Here is a 19150-nt window from a genome sequence, read left to right on the forward strand (position 1 = left end):
AGGTCTAACCAGACAACTGTTAGGTCGCCTTTTTTCTGCTTGGCCTCACGGATCAAATGGCTAATCATTGAGGTGTGTTCCGGACACCCCGAAAAACCTGGAATACCACCTTTCTGAATGGATGTGTTGATATAGAGGTTCTGCGTCATGTAAGAAGTCAGCCTTCTTGCAAGTACAGAAAAGAAAATCTTACATTCCACATCTAAGAGAGAAATTGTCCTAAACTAATATAAAATAGCCAAAACCTAAGATATCGTACATCAACTGCCCGGTAATAAAACCTAAAATTAGGTAAGGCTAAACCTCAAGACTTTTTAGATTTTTGAAGGTGAACTTTATTTAATCGAGGACCTTTATTTTTCCATATATGAGAAGACAAAATAGAATCAAGAGAGTCAAAAAAGGATTTAGGAATAAACATGGGTAAAGCCTGAAAAAGATATATAAATTTAGGTAGAATATTCACTTTAATAGAATTAATTTGTCCAATCAACGATATTGAAAGAAGTGACCAATCCTTTTTTACATGGTTCAATAAAGTAAGAAAGTTTTCTTTAAACAGGTGTTTGTAATTCTTAGTGATTGTTACACCCAAATAAGTAAATTAATTCCTTGCAATTTTAAAAGGGAGGTTATTATTAATTGATACCAAATTATTTAAAGAAAATAATTCACTCTTATGTAGGTTCAATTTATATCCTGAAAACTGGCTAAAATGGGAGAGTAAAGAAAGTACACAAGGTAACAAGGTCTCAACATTAGGGCCTGTTTCTGTGCTGTAGTTTCTAGTTTTAGTTTCTATAAAAAGCAATATCTCATCAGCGTAAAGTGAGATCTTGTGAGTAATACTTCTCCTTAAAATAACACAGATATCATTAGATTCTCGAAAAGCAAAGGCTAGGGGTTCTAAAGCTAAATCAAAGAGCACTCAACGGACAACCTTGTCCAGTACCGCAGTGAAGTTTAAATGGTTCGGAATTTTGAAAATTAGTAAGAACCTGAGCAGAAGGAGATAGATAAAGTAATTTAATCCATTGAATAAATGAACAATGTTAAAGGGAAAAGAAAACAGTAAACACTAGGCCAAACAGGGTTGTTAACTAAAACTCTCAAATGGAAAGTGCAGCCTACACTGTGGCTGTAAGGAACAACTAAGAATAAATGAATACTGCTAGTCTTCAGAGTCAGTTGACTCGACAGTCCAATTTCTCATGCAAGGTGGAATGCAAGAGGCAGCGAAGCGTTGCTGTGTCCAAGTCTCGACAAGTACTATGACAGAACAAATGGCGTTAAATACTGTCAAAATGAAATAATAATTAGTTGACACGTACATATTCACGAGTGCAGTTGCCGTATCTGCTGCGCTGCCAAATCCATAGTTGTGACAGGTTTAAGGTAAGAGGAGAGAGATTTAGAAACATAGAAACATAGAAAACCTACAGCACAATACAGGCCCTTCGGCCCACAAAGTTGTGCCGAACATGTCCCTACCTCAGAAATTACTAGGCTTACCCATAGCCCTCTATTTATCTAAGCTCCATGTACCTATTGCAAAAGTCTCTTAAAAGACCCTATTGTATCTGCCTCCACCACCGTTGCCGGCAGCCCATTCCACGCACTCACCACTCTCTACGTAGAAAACTTACCCCTGACATCTCCTCTGTACCTACTCCCAAGCACCTTAAACCTGTGCCCTTTTGTGGCAGCCATTTCAGCCCTGGGAAAAAGCCTTTGACTTTCCACATAATCAATGCCTCTCATCATCTTATACACCTCTATCAGGTCACATCTCATCATCCGTCACTCCAAGGAGAAAAGGCTGAGTTCACTCAACCTGTTTTCATAAGGCATGCTCCGCAATCCAGGCAACATCCTTGTAAATCTCCTCTGCACCCTTTCTATGGTTTCCACATCCTTCCGGTAGTGAGGCGATCAGAACTGAGCTCAGTACTCCAAGTGGGGTCTGACCAGTGTCCTATATAGTTGCAACATTACCTCTCAGCTCCTAAATTCAATTCCATGATTGATGAAGGCCAATACACCGTATGCCTTCTTAACCATAGTCAACCTGCGCAGCTGCTTTGAGCGTCCTATGGACTCGGACCCCAAGATCCCTCTGATCCTCCACACTGCCAAGAGTCTTACCATTAATACTATATTCTGCCAACATATTTGACGTACCAAAATGAACCACCTCACACTTACCTGGGTTGAACCCCATCTGCTACTTCTCTGCCCAGTTTTGCATCCTATCAATGTCCCGCTGTAACCTCTGAAAGCCCTTCAAACTATCCACAACACCCCCAACCTTTGTGTTGTGACGGGATCCTGAATTATCCCTATGAACTGTGCTTTTGAAGAGAGAGAGAGAGAGAGAGAGAGAGAGGTGTCCAACACAGACACCTTGTTATTAAGAGAAAGAGAGAGAGGAAAAGACTGTTTGGAGATGGTGTTATGGTTTCTCTGCAGCATGTTTGCACTTCTGCAAGGACACTGGCAGCTTCTAAGTTCTTACAGAGAGAGAAGGGAGGAGCTACTTGATGGACAGCTGGTGTTCAGCACAACAGTATTTAAACCAGAATAATTACTTGTTTTGGAGGACACACAGACACACTAAGGTGAAGTTACCACTATTCTTTTTAGGTGCCCACAAGTGTGGGACTGTGGATCAATTACAAGGTATCGATCTGTGATTGGTGGTGCATGAAAGAGCGACCTTGTGGAGTCTACTAGTGTGTCTAACCCTCGCCTGGATTGGTAGACTATCACTCAAAGACGGTGCTCTTAAGTTGGTCAAGTTTGGCTAACTTGGAAGTTTCGGAGGACAACGGGAAGATCAACGGCATCAGCTCACCTGAAGAACCAAGCACCTCTCTCTCTCCATCACTACTCAACTTAATACCACGAACTGAACTGAACTTTACTCATCACTGTCAAGGCTGATTTATACTTGTGCATCAAATCGATGCCATAGGTACGGCGCAGTGCCTACACGGATCCCTACGCCGTAGCCTGACGCGCACCTCTCCCAAAATGTAACTAGGCATCACTGCAATGCAGACCGCAACAACTGTGATTGGCCCGCTTGGTAGCAACTCATTTCCTCCTATGCTGCAATAGCTTCCCATTGGGCGACTGTAGGGCAAGGAAGCAACTCTGGCTGACACATTTCGCTTTTACGAAAAAAGAAGCTCGCTTTAAACTTGTTTACCCCGAGAAAGACTACCATGACCATGAAGCCTTGCACGGGCACGTGTGTGCGCATGCGTGACGTGTGTGAATTGCAGAGCGACGCAGACATACCAACGCACAAGTATAAATGCTCACAACGGCGTTGCTCACTTGTGTGGGCTACAGTGCAAGCTTGACGCACAAGTATAAAGAATAAGACAAAGGAGCAGAAGCCGGCCATTCGGCCCATCGAGTCTGCTCCGCCGTCTTATCATGAGAGCTGATCCATTCTCCCACTTAGTCCCACTCCCCCACCTTCTCACTATAACCTTTGATGCCCTGGCTACTCAGATACCTATCAACCTCTGCCTTAAATACACCCAATGACTTGGCCTCCACTGCCGCCTGTGGCAACAAATTCCATAGATTCACCACCCTCTGGCTAAAAAAATTTCTTCGCATCTCTGTTCTGAATGGGCGCCCTTCAATCCTTAAGTCATGCCCTCTCGTACTAGATTCCCCCATCACGGGAAACAACTTTGCCACATCCACTCTGTCCATGCCTTTCAACATTCAAAATGTTTCTATGAGGTCTCCCCTCATTCTTCTAAACTCCAAGGAATACAGTCCAAGAGCAGACAAACGTTCCTGATATGTTAACCCTCTCATTCCCGGAATCATTCTACTGAATCTTCTCTGTACCCTCTCCAACGTCAGCACGTCCTTCCTTAAATAAGGAGACCAAAACTGCCCACAGTACTCCAAGTGAGGTCTCACCAGTGCCATACAGAGCCTCAACATCACATCCCTGCTCCTATACTCTATTCCTCTGGAAATGAATGCCAACATTGCATTCGCCTTCTTCACCACTGACTCAACCTGGAGGTTAACCTTAAGGGTATCCTGTACGAAGACTCCAAAGTCTCGTTGCATCTCAGAACTTTGAATTCTCTCCCTATTTGAATAATAGTCTGCCCATTTATTTCTTCTGCCAAAGTGCATAACCATACACTTTCCAACATTGTATTTCATTTGCCACTTCCTTGCCCATTCTTCCAATCCATCCAAGTCTCTCTGCAGGCTCTCTGTTTCCTCAGCACTACCGGCCTCTCCACCTATCTTCATATCATCAGCAAACTTAGCCACAAAGCCATCTAATCCATAATCCAAATCGTTGATGTACAACGTAAAAAGAAGCAGCCCCAACACGGACCCCTGTGGAACACCACTGGTAACCAGCAGCCAACCAGAGTAGGATCCCTTTATTCCCACTCTCTGTTTCCTGCCAATCAGCCAACCCTCTATCCACATATGTAACTTTCCCGTAATTCCATGGGCTCTTATCTTGTTAAGTAGGCTCATGTGTGGCACCTTGTCAAAGGCCTCCTGAAAATCCAAATATACAACATCCACTGCATCTCCCTTGTCTAGCCTACTTGTAATTTCTTCAAAAAATTCTAATAGGTTTGTCAGGCAGGATTTTCCTTTAAGGAAACCATGCTGAGTTCTGCCTATCTTGTCATATGCCTCCAGGTACTCCGTAACCTCATTCTTGACAATTGACTCCAACAACTTCCCAACCACTGATGTCAAGCTAACAGGTCTATAATTTACTTTTTGCTTCCTTGCCCCCTTCTTAAATAGCGGAGTGACATTTGCAATCTTCCAGTCCTCCGTAATCAGCCTTCAGACTGTATCCATTTACCCCTACGCTTGAAGAAGCTTGATTTCTCTATTTACACACACACACACACACATATATATATATTCATTGCTAACCTGTTTGATGCATCTGCATTTATATTACTGTATTGCGTAGTTACTAATAAATACCATTAGTTACTAGCAGTACTGGACTCCAAGGTGTTTTCCATTTCTGCTGGTTCTTTAACCCATCACGGGGTACGTGACAGTGTCATCAGCAAACTTACCATCCCTCCACTTCCTCATCCAGGTCCTTTATAAAAATCACGAAGAGTAACGGTCCCAGAACAGATCCCTGAAGCACACCACTGGTCACCGACCTCCATGCAGAGTATGACCCGTCTACACCACTCTTTGCCTTCTGTGGGCAAGCCAGTTCTGAATCCACAAAGCAATGTCCCCTTGGATCCCATGCCACCTTACTTTCTCAATAAGCCTTGCATGGGATACCTTATCAATTGCCTTGCTGAAATCCATATACTGTACACTACTTCTACCGCTCTTCCTTCATCAATGTGTTTAGTCATATCCTCAAAAAATTCAATCAGGCTCGTAAAGCATGACCTGCCCTTGACAAAGCCATGCTGGCTATTCCTAATCATATTATACTTCTCCAAATGTTCATAAATCCTGCTTCTCAGGATCTTCTCCATCAACTTACCAACCACTGAAGTAAGAATGACTGGTCTATAATTTCCTGGGCTATCTCTACTCCCTTTCCTGAATAATGAAACAACATCTGCAACCCTCCAATCCTCCGGAACCTCTCCCGTCCCCATTGATGTTGCAAAGATCATCGCCAGAGGCTCAGCAATCTCCCCCCTCGTCTCCCACAGTAGCCTGGGGTACATCTCATCCAGTCCCGGTGACTTATCCAACTTGATGCTTTCCCAAAGCTCCAGCAGATCCTCTTTCTTAATATCTACATGCTCAAGTTTTTCAGTCTGCTGCAAGTCATCACTACAATCACCAAGATCCTTTTCCATAGTGAATACTGAATTAAAAGTATTCAAGTACCTCTGCTATTTCCTCCGGTTCCATACACACTTTCCCACTGTCACACTTGATAGGTCCTATTCTTTCACGTCTTATTATCTTGCTCTTCACATACTTGTAGAATGCCTTGGGGTTTTCCTTAATCCTGCCCACCAAGGCCTTCTCATGGCCCCTTCTGGCTCTCCTAATTTTCTTCTTAAGCTCCTTTCTGTTAGCCTTATAATCTTCTAGATCTCTAAAATAACCTAGCTCTCTGAACCTTTCATAAGCTTTTTTTTTCTTCTTGACTAGATTTACTACAGCCTTTGTACACCACGATTCCTGTACCCTCCCATAACTTCCCTGTCTCATTGGAACGTACCTATACAGAGCTCCACACAAATATCCCCTGATCATTTGCCACATTTCTTCCATACCTTTCCCTGAGAACATCTGTTCCCAATTTAAGCTTCCAAGTTCCTGCCTGATAGCCTCATAATTCCTCTTCCTCCAATTTAATAGGAAGTCGAGAAGTATCTTTTTCACTTAGACAGTGATGGATATGGGATGAGCTGCTAATGCAAGTGTTTGAAGCAGGTATATTAACAACATTTAAAAAGTACTTGAAGAGGTTCTAGGATAGGAAAGATTAGAGGGATATGGGCCAAATGTGGGTAAATGGGACTAGCTTAGATGGGAATCTTTGACAGCTGGCTCAGCCCAGTCTATGACTCTCATGTCTCTTGCTCTGTTCTGGACCAGTGGAAGCTACAGAAAGAGGTAAACACTGCCCAGTTCATCACAGGCTTATCACATCCTTTCCTCCAGTCTATCTTCACATGCATTGCTTCAGGAAAGCTGATGGTATTAGCAAAGATGCCTACCACCCTGGCCATTCCCCTTTCTGTCTTCTACCTTCTGAGAGAAGATGCAGCAGCTTGAAAGCCTGGACAGCCAGTCTCACACACAACACACACACACACAAAATGCTGGAGGAACTCAGCAGGTCAGGGAGCATCTATGGGAAAAAAAGTACAGTTGACATTTCAGTCCAAAGTGTCTACTGTATTTTTTCCCATAGATGCTGCCTGGCCTGCTGAGTTCCTCCAGCATTTTGTGTGTGTTGCTCGGATTTCCAGCATCTACAGATTTTCTCTTGTTTGTGAATAGCCAGCCTCAAGAACAGTTTCTTGACCTGTATGAACTGTATTCAAGATAAGCTTTTCACTTTATCCCTGTGCATGAGAAAATAATGAACTAACTCCAATCCCATTTCCTCTCTGCTATCAGGCTTCTAAGCCAATCATCTGTTTCACATTATCCTTCGTGGTGACGCTGTCATATTCTGGCTCTTTTAATTCTATTGTATTTTGGTTTTTCCATTGTCTGCTCTTCAACATTTCTTTTTGCACTAAAGATTATTTAGACTTAAATAAGATCATATTTGCACCAATGTGCTGTATTACACACCATTCTGTTGTTTATTATCGTGATATGTACTGTTTAGTCTGTGAGGTTCAAGTGAGAAAGGAATTTCATTGCACCCTGGTAGATATGATGTAACAGCTCAGCGTTCAACATAATCATACTCGCAGTTGTAATCAACAAACTCCAAAGTCTGGGCCTCTGTACCTCCCTCTGCAAATAGATCCTTAATTTACTCACTGGGAGACCACAGTCAATGCTGATGAGATGTAACATTAACTCCTAGCTGACAATCAACACTGGGGCACCTCAAGCATGCGTGCTTAGCCCACTGCTAAACTCTCTCTACACCCACGAATGTATGGCTAGGCGCAGCTAAAATGTCATTTATAAATTTGCTGATGACACAACTAATGTTGGCAGAATTTCAGATGGTGACAAGGAGGAGTACAGGAGTGAGACATAGAACATAGAATAGTACAGCACAGTACAGGCCCTTCGGCCCACAATGTTGTGCCGACCCTCAAACCCTGCCTCCCATATAAGCCCCCACCTTAAATTCCTCCACATACCTGTCTAGTAGTCTCTTAAACTTCATTAGTGTATCTGCCTCCACCACTGACTCAGGCAGTGCATTCCACGCACCAACCACTCTCTGAGTAAAAAACCTTCCTCTAATATCCCCCTTGAACTTCCCACCCCTTACCTTAAAGCCATGTCCTCTTGTACTGAGCAGTGGTGCCCTGGGGAAGAGGTGCTGGCTATCCACTATCTATTCCTCTTATGAGATCAGCTGGTTGAGTGGTGTCGCAATAACAATCTTGCACTCAACGTCAATATGACCAAGGAATAGATTGTGGACTTCAGAAGTCATGGGAACACACACTAATCCTCATCGAGGTATCAACAGTGGAAAGGATGAGCAGTTTCAAGTTCTTGGGTGTCAACATCTCGGATGAAGATCTATCCTGAGCCCAACAATTACATCCATAAGGCCAATGATGTTGTGGGGATGGAACTGGACTCTCTCATGGTGGTGTCTGAAAAGAGTATGCTGTCAAAGTTGCATGCCATCTTGGTCAATGTCTCCCATCCACTACATAATGTACTGGGTGGGCACAGGAGTACATTCAGCCAGAGACTCATTCCTCCAAGATGCAGCACAGAGCGTCATAGGAAGTCACTCCTGCCTGTGGCCATCAAACTTTACAACTCCTCCCTTGGAGGGTCAGACACCCTGAGCCGATAGGCTGGTCCTGGACTTATTTCATAATTTACTGGCATATTTTACATATTACTATTTAACAATTTATGGTTCTATTACTATTTATTAATTATGGTGCAACTGTAACAAAAACCAATTTCTCCCAGGATCAATAAAGTATGACTATGACTATGACTCTGACTACAAAAAAGGTACAACATATTTCATCAGGGGTTTGAGGATATTTGGTTTGTCACCAAAGACTTGTAAATTTTTAGATGTACTGTGGAGATAATTTAATCTCTGTCAGTTGCATCACCATCTAGTATGGAGGGGCCAATGCACTGGATTGGAAAAAGCAGCAGGAAGTTGTAAACTCAGCCAGCTCCATCAGAGGCACTAGCCAAAAAGTTGGCATCCATCATTAAGGACTCCCATCACCCAGGATATACCCTCTTCTCATTGTTACCATCAAGGAGGAGATACAGGACCCTGAAGACACACACTCAATGTTTCAGGAACAGCTTCTTCCCCTGGCCATCAGATTTCTTAATTAACAATAGACCCATGAACTCTACCTAAGTATTTCTTTTTTTTTCTCTCTTTTTACATACAATTGAATTTTGTATATAGCTCTTATTGTGAATTATATGTAAGAATAGCATGCATTCCAAAGTACTGCTGCTGCAAAACAACAAATTCCACGACATATGCCAATGATAAGAAACTTGATTTTGATCTGATCTAATGTTTGTTGACCGGCTAATATTCATCCCATGGCCTGTGTCACTATAAGTAGATTATCTGTTCATTACCGCTGCCAGCTTGCTATGCACAGATTGGTTGCTATTTTGTTCCGTTTCAACATGCACTAAAACGAAAGCTTTTCCCCCCGGAAGGAACTTACTGCAGCGTCCTGGAGCGCGCGCGCACGTCAGTCGTTCCGATTGTTCCAGTAAAATAGCAGCGGCGCGGCGAGGACGCTGAGCAATCGGACACGGATCCCTGTTGGTCACCGTGCGCTAGCGCTGTGGTGCGAGATGCCGGGCCAGGGTCACGGCCACGGCCAGAGCCTGACTCCGCACGTCTATTGGGCGCAGAGGCACGGCGAGCTGTTCCTCAGGGTGGACCTGAGTGATGTGCAGGTGAAGCGAGCGGGCTGGGGGAGGGGTTATCGGCGCGCGCGCACGGTGTACGGCCGTGGTGTGCGAGCGCGCGCGGAAGAGGTGGGGGTCGGCGGGGAAAGGGTCCGGTGATGATTAACTTGGGGATGACTGGCACCGGGTGAGGTGGCGGGAAGGATGGTGTGGGGAGGTGGTCGTTCTGATCGAGGTAAATGGGAAGGCAGACGTGGGTCGGTGTGTGGGGTGGATAGCGTGGATGAGACGGACGGGACGGTGAAGGTGAGACATGATGGGCATTCTGATTGAGGTGGTTGGGGTGGGTCAGGATGGACATTCTGATTGAGCTAGGTGGAGTGGGAGGGGTGGATGGGAAGGTAGAGGTAGGACAGGATGGACATTCTGATTGAGGTAGATGGAGTGGTTGGGGTGGACAGGAAGGTGGAGGTGAGTCAGAGCCCTGTGGGCAGATAATGTAACGGTTGTTGCACCAAGAACTGCTTGCATTTCGTGGGTGAATGAGCCAGAACACCTAGTACATTGCTGTAACCCTATGCTTGCAACATGAGATAAAACTACAATGTCAGCTGCACACTCACCCATAATGATGTATAAATAATATATTCTGTTTGATGACACTAGTGACAGAGAACGTTCTGGAAAGTTACTTTGTGCACAATTATATTTTAGACAAATTGGTATTGGTAAGGTCATATTTTTTGGCAGGTGTTGAATATAAATTGATAGAAGGGTGAATTAAAGTTCAGGATGAGAGAAGGGTTGAGAGCTTCAAGTTCCTGGGAGTGAACATCACTGGTAGCCTGTCATGGTCCAATCGTGGGTAAGAAAGTGCATCAGCACCCTTCTTCCCCAGGAGGCTAAAGAAATTCACCATGTTCCCATTGTCCCTCACCAATTTTTTATAGATGCACTATAGAAAGCATCCTATTTGGATGCATTACAGCTTGGTGTGGCAACTACTCTTTTTGAGGCCACAAGGAACTGTAGAGAGTTGTGGACACAGTTCAGAACATCACAGAAATTGATCTCCCCTCTATATAGACCCTCTCTACACTTGTGCTGCGTCTGTAAAGAAGCCAGCATAATCAAAGACCCCAACCACCTTGGGCATTCTGTATCCATATGCCCCACCCATTGGGCAGAAGATATAAATCCTGAATGCACAGAACAGCTTCTGTCCCACAGTTAAATGGTTCCCTAGGACAATAAGATAGACTCTTAACATCACAATTGACCTCTTCATAGCCTTCCACCTTGCTATATGCCTACATTGAACTTTCTCTGCAACTGTAACATTTTATTCTACATTCTGTTACTGCTTTTCTCTTCTAGCTCAATGTATTGATGTGATGAAATGATCTTTATGGATGGCATGCAAAACAAAGTTTTTCACTGCATATACAATCATGAAACCAATTTACCAATATATTGAATGATTGCTGGAAGTATCTAGTCAGTTTGAAACCATTATTTAGAAGCTCTGTCATAAGCCATTTTACTACATATCTAAACTATGTTCTGATCTTGTTTATCTCTGATGTGATGATATTACACTTAATGGTTGTCTGTGTCACTGTGTTCTTCTAGTTACATTTGTGTGACCTCAAAATAAAGTTGAGCAGCACATAAAAAGCTGCAGCATCTCTGCAGGTCAGGCACCAAAGAAGTCAACTGTCCACTTCCCTCCATAGGTGCTGCCTGACCTGCTGAGTTCCTGTAGGTTTTTAGGTGATGCTCCACAACTCAGATCTGCAGTCTCTTAGTCTCAAAATGATGTTGACGTATTGTGAAGGATTGTTTTGAAATGGTGTGTAAAGCATGGCTGAAAATTGCTAATTTGGAAGTAAAAACATGTTGGATAGAGGAATAGGAATAAGTGCTAGAGATTACAACCAATGCTTGTGTAGACATGATCACTAATATGGAGTTTTTTGGCTTAGTTGCCTGCTTCCAAGTTGCACATTTTAATAATAAAATGCTGGTTAGTCTCATTTTGTGAATATTTTATACAGTATTAACTTTATATGTATGATTTTTGGTTAAGTGAACAAACTGGCATTTTATATATATTGTTTTTACAAAACCAGAATTATGAAATGCATCAAATGAGTGTTTAGACTAGTTTTGCAGGGGGTGGGAACCTGAGTGATAGAGGATGGGGCAGTTGGTGTACAGGTAGGTACAGCATATAGAGAGTCTGTGAGGAACGATAGGTAGTTGATAGGGAAAAATTGCAATAGTGGAATGGGTTGAAGTGTCCCTATTTTAATGCAAGAAGTTTGAGGAACAAGAGTTATGAACTTAGAACATGGGTCAGTACATTGATGTATGATCTTGTTGTTATTACGGATACTTGGCTGTCACAAGGGCAGGAATGGCTGCAGAATATTCTAGGGTTTAGATGTTTCAAAGTGGACAGGGAGGGAGATAAGAGGTTGGAGAGTAGCACAGCTGCACAATGGGAGGGCTCATGATTGGATTGTCTTTTGAGTCAGTGTGTGTGGAAGTTAGAAATAGGAAGGGAGTAATCACTCTATTGAGAGTATTCTGTAGACGCCCAATGACAACAGAAATGCTGAGGAACAGATCAAGAGGTGAATTTTGGAGAGATGCAAAAATAGCAGGGTTGTCATGGGGGGCTTCCACTTCCCTGATGTTATTGGCAACTCTTTAGTGCAAAGGATAGGAAGAAAGAAGCTTACTTAAGGAAGGTTTAGAAAGCAAGGATCAGACAGGGGTCCGGAGAGTTGCAAGGTAGCCAGGAAAAAGCTGATGAAGGGACTCCAGAGAGCTCGAATTGTGCATGGAAAGGCCTTGATGAATAGCATTAAGGAAAACCCCGAGGCATTGTACACGTAAGTGAAGAACAGGAGGATGACGAATGAGGGTAGGACTGATCAGGGATCGAAGAGGAAACGTGCCTGGAATTGGAAGAGGTAGGGGGGACCCTTAATATTTTGCTTCAATATTCATTAGTGAGAGAGAATATTGTAGCACCATTTGCTTTTTCTATAAAATTGCGAGAAATAGTAAACCTTAATCAATACTATCCCTTTTAATTGTTTTCTCTATCAACAGAAACCTGACATCAAGATCATTGAAAATACTCTTTTCTTTAGAGGTAAGATTTTAACCTCTAAATGGGCTTTTTCTGTGCTGTGAACAATTCCATGATAAGGCATCTGCAAACACATTTCCTTTTCTGTTACTAGAAGACAAAATCAATTCAATTCAATTCACTTTATTTTCTGTGAGGAACTTCATTTGTGCAGTGGTAAGACCATCACAAAGCTGAAGTTACACAGCACCACACTACATAGAGTTAAACACAATATAAAATACCCACGATTGATAATAAATACTAAAACTTAATGCATGTGATTTAAAATACAAATACACATAATAAAACTGTTTTTACTGTTAAGGTCATCATAACTAAAATTCCTGTTACTATAAAATTCCTTGTCCTAAAATAGGCCTAGCATAACTCTTTAGGTGAGACAGAGTCTGGCAATGCAGTTGAGTGGGCCGCTGTTATGATTCAGTACCCATGCCAAATAGGTTTGTACATCATCATTTCTATGCAGATCATTTAATGATATTCTTAAAAAGCGAACATAGTACAAGTTGGTAAGCAGAGGTAGTTGGATCTATTCAGTACAACTTGAGAAACAGGAGACATGGCAGTGACAGCTTTATAAAGTCCTTGTTTTAACAGTAATTTCTGATAAATGTTGATAGGAATTTATAATTGGAAGAATTTGCTGGAAATTGCATGTAATAAGAGTTTATTTTAGGACAATCCATGCAATTGTAACATTTTTAGTATAGATTTATGAAAAGTAAGGTTTCATTATCTTAGCTGGAACATTTCAACAGTTTTTGGCAAAAGTCCAGTAATTATCTTTGGTGAAGCAACAGTCTGTTCAAGTTTGCACTTCTTTAAGTTCAAAGTACATTTATTATCAAAGTATGTATACAATATACAACTCTGAGATTCGTCTTCTCTAGACAGCCACAAATCAAAGAAAACCATGGAGGCCATTCAAAGGAAAACATCAACCCCCCCCCCAAGTGCAAAAACCAAGAAATTGTGCAAATGGCAACAAGAACGTCAAACCCCAAATCCCTTCACAAATATCAAACAAATTGTGCAAATGGCAACAAGCAAAAACACAGAATACAAAACATTAAACTGAAAAAGTCCAAGAGAACTACAAACTAATTCACAAATTGCAGACCCGGAGGTTTGGTATCATCTTCTGACAGCATGGGAGGGCGGGGTGGAGAGAGGGGGAGAAGGAGAGAAGGAGAGAGGCACTGAATACGCGCTGACATTTGCCTCGATGTTTTAATTGATTTTCCTCAACGCTTTAATTGGCGAGAAATGGTGTCGGTCATGGGCTTGTGCCTTGATTCTAAGCTTCCAGGCCTCGTGACTGCTTGCCTCCTGGAATCTTCTTTGAGACAGTGAAGCACCAGGTCAGTCGTTCAATCTTCAAACTGTGGACCACAGGATCTAACAGTACCAGAAATGCATTTAAAATAAAAAGAAGACATAGAAGAAGTGAACAAAACAGTTTTGTGGACTATCTGGAAGATGTTGCCCAAGGTAGCGTTGTTTGCTGGCACCCTTTTCACCAGCTGTTTAGAGATCGTGGGTGGCTTTGTCCTGTGGTTGGTCAGGGCAACAACTGTTAATGGGGAGAAGGTAGGAGAGATAATCAGCCATGATGGAATAGTGGAACAGATTTGATGGGTCAAATAGCTTAATTCTGCGCCTATGCCTTCAGCAAACCAATGCCATATTTAATTTTGCTGATGAAACTACTGTTATTGGCTGAAACAAAGATGGTGACATATAGGAGGGAGATTGAAAATCTGGCTGAGTAGTACCACAGCAACAACCTCTCACTTGATGTCATCAAGATCAAGGAGCTGATTATTAATTTCAGGAGGACAGAACTAGAGGTCCATGAGCCGGTCCTTATTGGTGAGCAGAGGTGGGGAGAGTCAGCAACTTTAAATTCCTTGGTGTTATAATTTCAGAGGCTCTATCCCAGGCCCAGTTTGCGAAAGACATCTAAAACTTTGACAAACTTCTATAGTTGTGGTGGAGAGCACATTGACTGGTTGTATCACAGGCTGGTATAGAAACACCAATGCTCTTGAATGGAAAATCCTACAGAAAGTGGTGGATACAGCAGTGTCCATTACAACTAAAGCCCTCCCCATCATTGAACACATCTACACAGAGCGCTGTTGTAAGAAAATAGCATCCATCATTAAGGACCCCCATCACACAGGCCATGCTGTTTTCTCGTTGCTGCCATCAGGAAGAAGATACAGGGGCCTCAGGATCCACACCACCAGCTTCAGGAACAGTTATTACCCTTCATACATCTAGCTCTTGAATCAGTGGGGATAACATCATTCAATTTCACTCACCCCATCACTGAACTGTTCCCACAATCACTTTCAAGGACTCTTCATCTCATATTCTGAATATTTATTGCTTGCTTGTTTGTTTATTTATTTTGTATTTACACAATTTGTTGTGACTTGCACATTGATTGTCCATCTTGGTGGCTGTGGTCTTCAACAATTCTATTATGTTTCTTCGATTTACTGAGAATACCTGGAAGAAAATGAATTTCAGAGTTGTATATGGAGACATATCGAAGTACATATAATGTATTTACTTTGAACCTTATGGTCTTATGAAATTAACTTGTGAATTCCAGGAATTGGATTGAAGTGAATGTATAAAGCCTTTCAGTTCCTATTGGGTTGTCCACCTAGATCAGAGGTTCCCAGAGTGGATGATATCAACCCCTGGGTTCAGTGGGAGTTTCTAAGGGGGCGATAAAGGGGATTGGGGGGTGCTCAGTAGAAAGGACAGGTGCTGAGAGATTACAGGCTTACTTTAAGAAATGAATGACTTATAAGCATTTGATCCTCAGTGCCTCATAATTGATTACAATGATCACGTAATTATCTCATCTCTTGCTAACCCTCCATTCTCTTAGACTTTACTCGAAGCATGTTATAGTTTTTGAAAAGCAATGTGACATTTCTTTATTTGGCATATCATGAGAAATCTGGATTGAAGAAGTATTATTTCCGGGCCTGGCCCACGCATTATTGCCATTCACTACTGTAGTACAGTGTTAGCTAGTACAATTCCCATACTTTGATTATGCAGTGACGTAGTTCCCCTGTGAATTGGGGTATGAATTGGTTCAAAAAACTAGGTAATGATAGAGATCTAGAAGGTTATAAGGCTAGCAGGAAGTGCTTAAGAATGAAATTAGGAGAACCAGAAGGGGCCATGAGAAGGCCTTGGTGAGCAGGATTAAGGAAAACTCCAAGGCATTCTACAAGTATGTGAAGAGCAAGAGGGTAAGATGTGAGAGAATAGGACCAATCAAGTGTTACAGTGGAAAAGTGTGTATAGAACCAGAGGAGATTGCAGAGATACTTAATGAATACTTTGCTTCAGTATTCACTACAGAAAAGGATCTTGGCGATTGTAGGGATGACTTACAGCGGATTGAAAAGATTGAGTATACAGACATTAAGAAAGAGGATGTGCTGGAGCTCTTGGAAAGCATCAAGTTGGATAAGTCTCTCAAGACCGGATGAGATGTACCCCAGGCTACTGTGGGAGGCGAGGGAGGAGATTGCTGAGCCTCTGGCAATGATCTTTGTATCATCAATGGGGATGGGAGAGGTTCCGGAGAATTGAGGGGTTGCAGATGTTCCCTTATTCAAGAAAGGGTGTAGAGATAGCCCAGGAAATTATAGACCAGTGAGTCTTATTTCAGTGGTTGGTAAGTTGATAGAAAAGATCCTGAGAAGCAGGATTTATGAACATTTGGAGAGACATATTATGATTAGGAATAGTCAGCATGGCTTTATCAAAGGCAGGTCGTGCCTTACGAGCCTGATTGATTTTTTTGAGATGTGACTAAACACATTGATGAAGGTAGAGCAGTAGATGTAGTGTATATGGATTTCAGCAAGGCATTTGATAAGATATCCCATGCAAGGCTTATTGAGAATGTAAGGAGGCATGGGATCCAAGGGGACCTTGCTTTGTGGATCCAGAATTAGGCTTGCTCACAGTAGGCAAAGAGTAGCTGTAGACGGGTCATATTCTGCATGGAGGTCGGTGACTAGTAGTGTGCTTCAGGGATCTGTTCTGGGACCCCTTTTCTCAGTGATTTTTATAAATGACTTGGATGAAGAAGTGGAGGGAAGGGTTTGTAAATTTGCTGATGACACAAAGGTTGGGGGTGTTGTGGATTGTGTGGAGGGCTGTCAGAGGTTACGGTGGGATATTGATAAGATGCAAAACTGGGCTGAGAAGTGACAGATGGAGTTCAACCCAGATAAGTGTGAGGTGGTTCATTTTTGTAGGTCAAGTATGATGGCAGAATATAGTATTAAAGGTAAGACTCTTGGCAGTGTGGAGGATCAGAGGGATCTTGGGGTCCGAGTCCATAGGACGCTCAAAGCTGTCGCGCAGGTTGACTGTGGTTAAGAAGGCATATGGTGCATTGGTCTTCATGAACTGTGGGATTGAGTTTAAGAGCCGAGAGGTAATGTTATATATAATCAGGCCCCCAAGTGGGCCTTGGGTCCACAGGTGTCCCCTGCTTTTCGAACGTTCGCTTTACGAAACCTCACTGTTATGAAAGACCTACATTAATTACCTGTTTTCGCTAACAGAAGGTGTTTTCATTGTTACGAAAAAAGGCAGCGTGCGAAAAAGAAGCAGCGCGCACCCCGAGCAGCTGCTCCTCCCCCGGATTCGGAACTGCATTCTCGCCGGCATTGCCTAAACACGTGCCTGTGAGCAGCCGTTAGCAAGATGAGTTCTAAGGTATTGGAAAAGCCTAAAAGAGCTCGTAAGGGTGTTACACTTAGCGTAAAACTAGACATAATTAAGCGTTTCGATCATGGTGAACGAAGTAAGGAAAAGTGAGTTTGGCTTGTGGAAGTTGATGAAGATGGTGTTAAAGAGGTTTTGGCATCCCATGACCAATAACTGATGGATGAAGAGCTGATGCAATTGGAAGAGGAAAGGATAACGATCGAAATTGAATGGAGTAGCGAATGGACTGAAAGTGAAGTCGTCCAGGAACTGAACATGAAGCAAATGTGTGAGATTTTCGCTACAATGATAAAGTACGACTTTAATTTTGAACGGGTACGGAGGTTTAGGGCATATTTGCAAGATGGTTTGAGTGCTTACAATGAACTGTAGGATAGAAAAATGCGCGAGGCTAGCAGTCGAGCAAGCCTTCCACATCAGCCACAGCAGACGATGAACCTTGACCTTTGCCATCGAGGCAGGCAGTCATAGGAGAAGATGACCTGCCTGCCCTGATCAATGATGAGATGACACCCCAGTGTCCCAGTGTCCCACCACCCCAACCCCCGGGCCGTAGACAGATACCGATTCGCGGAGAATGCAGCAGTAGCCAGGAGGCACACAGCACATCTTTAAGAAAAAAAGCCAAAATAAACATGCGTTGCCTCTGATCTGGGCCAACAATTATGAGCCGGGCGGCACCTAATTAAATAGCATGTTTATTTCAGCTTTTTTCTTAAAGATGTGCTGGGTGTGTTCCGGCTACCGCTGTACCTCTGCTTGCTTCGCGGATTGGTATCGGTCGGCGGCCCGGAGGGTGGAGGCCACTGCACCACCCCAGCCTCCGACGACTCAGCCTTACACACCATCATCAGTGTGCTCTGCGCTGAATTCCCAATTCCGGTAAGTGATACTGCACTGTACATACATTATTTCTACTTTATATAGGCTGTGTATTTTTATGCATTATTTGGTATGATTTGGCAGCTTCATAGCTTAAAGGTTGCTGGAGAGAGTGTTTTTGCCAACAGTGCTTGCATGAGATTGTCTGCCGAGAGTGCTTGCGTGAGATTTTCGCTACGGAGAACAGTGCAGGCAATGATTGTGGAGAAGTATTTCTACTTTATATAGGCTGTGTATTTATCATATCATTCCTGCTTTTACTATATGTTATGTTAGGTTTTATGTGTTATTTGGCATGATTTGGTAGGTTATTTTTGGGGCTGCGAACACTCACAACTTTTTCCCACATAAATAAATGGTAATTGCTTCTTCGCTTTACGGCATTCCGGCTTATGAACCGTTTCATAGGAACGCTGTACCTTCGGATGGTGGGGGAAACCTGTACTGTGCTCTGTTCTGGTCACCTCACTACAGGAAGGATGTGGAAACTATAGATAGGGTACAGAGGAGATTTACAAGGATGTTGCCTGGATTGGGGAGCATGCCTTATGAGAATAGGTTGAGTGAACTCGGCCTTTTCTCCTGGGAGCGGCAGAGGATGAGAGGTGGCCTGATAGCGGTGTATAGGATGATGAGAGGCATTGAATAGTCAGAGGCTTTTTCCCAGGGCTAAAATGGCTATCATGAGAGGGCGCAGTTTTAAGGTGCTTGGAAGTAGGTACAGAGGAGATGTCGGGTAAATTTTTT

At 42.9% G+C, this 19150-nt stretch overlaps 1 protein-coding gene across 2 annotated transcripts in view; it reads left to right on the forward strand.

The window, feature by feature from the left end:
* The first annotated feature begins 9392 nt into the window (after window positions 1-9392).
* hacd3 (3-hydroxyacyl-CoA dehydratase 3) overlaps window positions 9393-19150 on the forward strand; it is an 86677-nt gene continuing 76919 nt past the window's right edge. The window contains exons 1-2 of one of the 2 annotated variants that reach the window (XM_063066346.1): window positions 9393-9624; window positions 12700-12742. In XM_063066346.1, the coding sequence (XP_062922416.1) occupies window positions 9520-9624; window positions 12700-12742 (148 nt within the window). In that variant the 5' untranslated portion in view covers window positions 9393-9519. Of the gene's footprint in view, window positions 9625-9747; window positions 9883-12699; window positions 12743-19150 lie in introns of those variants that run through there. The other variant, XM_063066347.1, reaches the window with a different exon arrangement.

Source organism: Mobula hypostoma, chromosome 13, assembly GCF_963921235.1.
Source record: "Mobula hypostoma chromosome 13, sMobHyp1.1, whole genome shotgun sequence".
Classification (NCBI taxonomy): Eukaryota; Metazoa; Chordata; class Chondrichthyes; order Myliobatiformes; family Myliobatidae; genus Mobula; species Mobula hypostoma.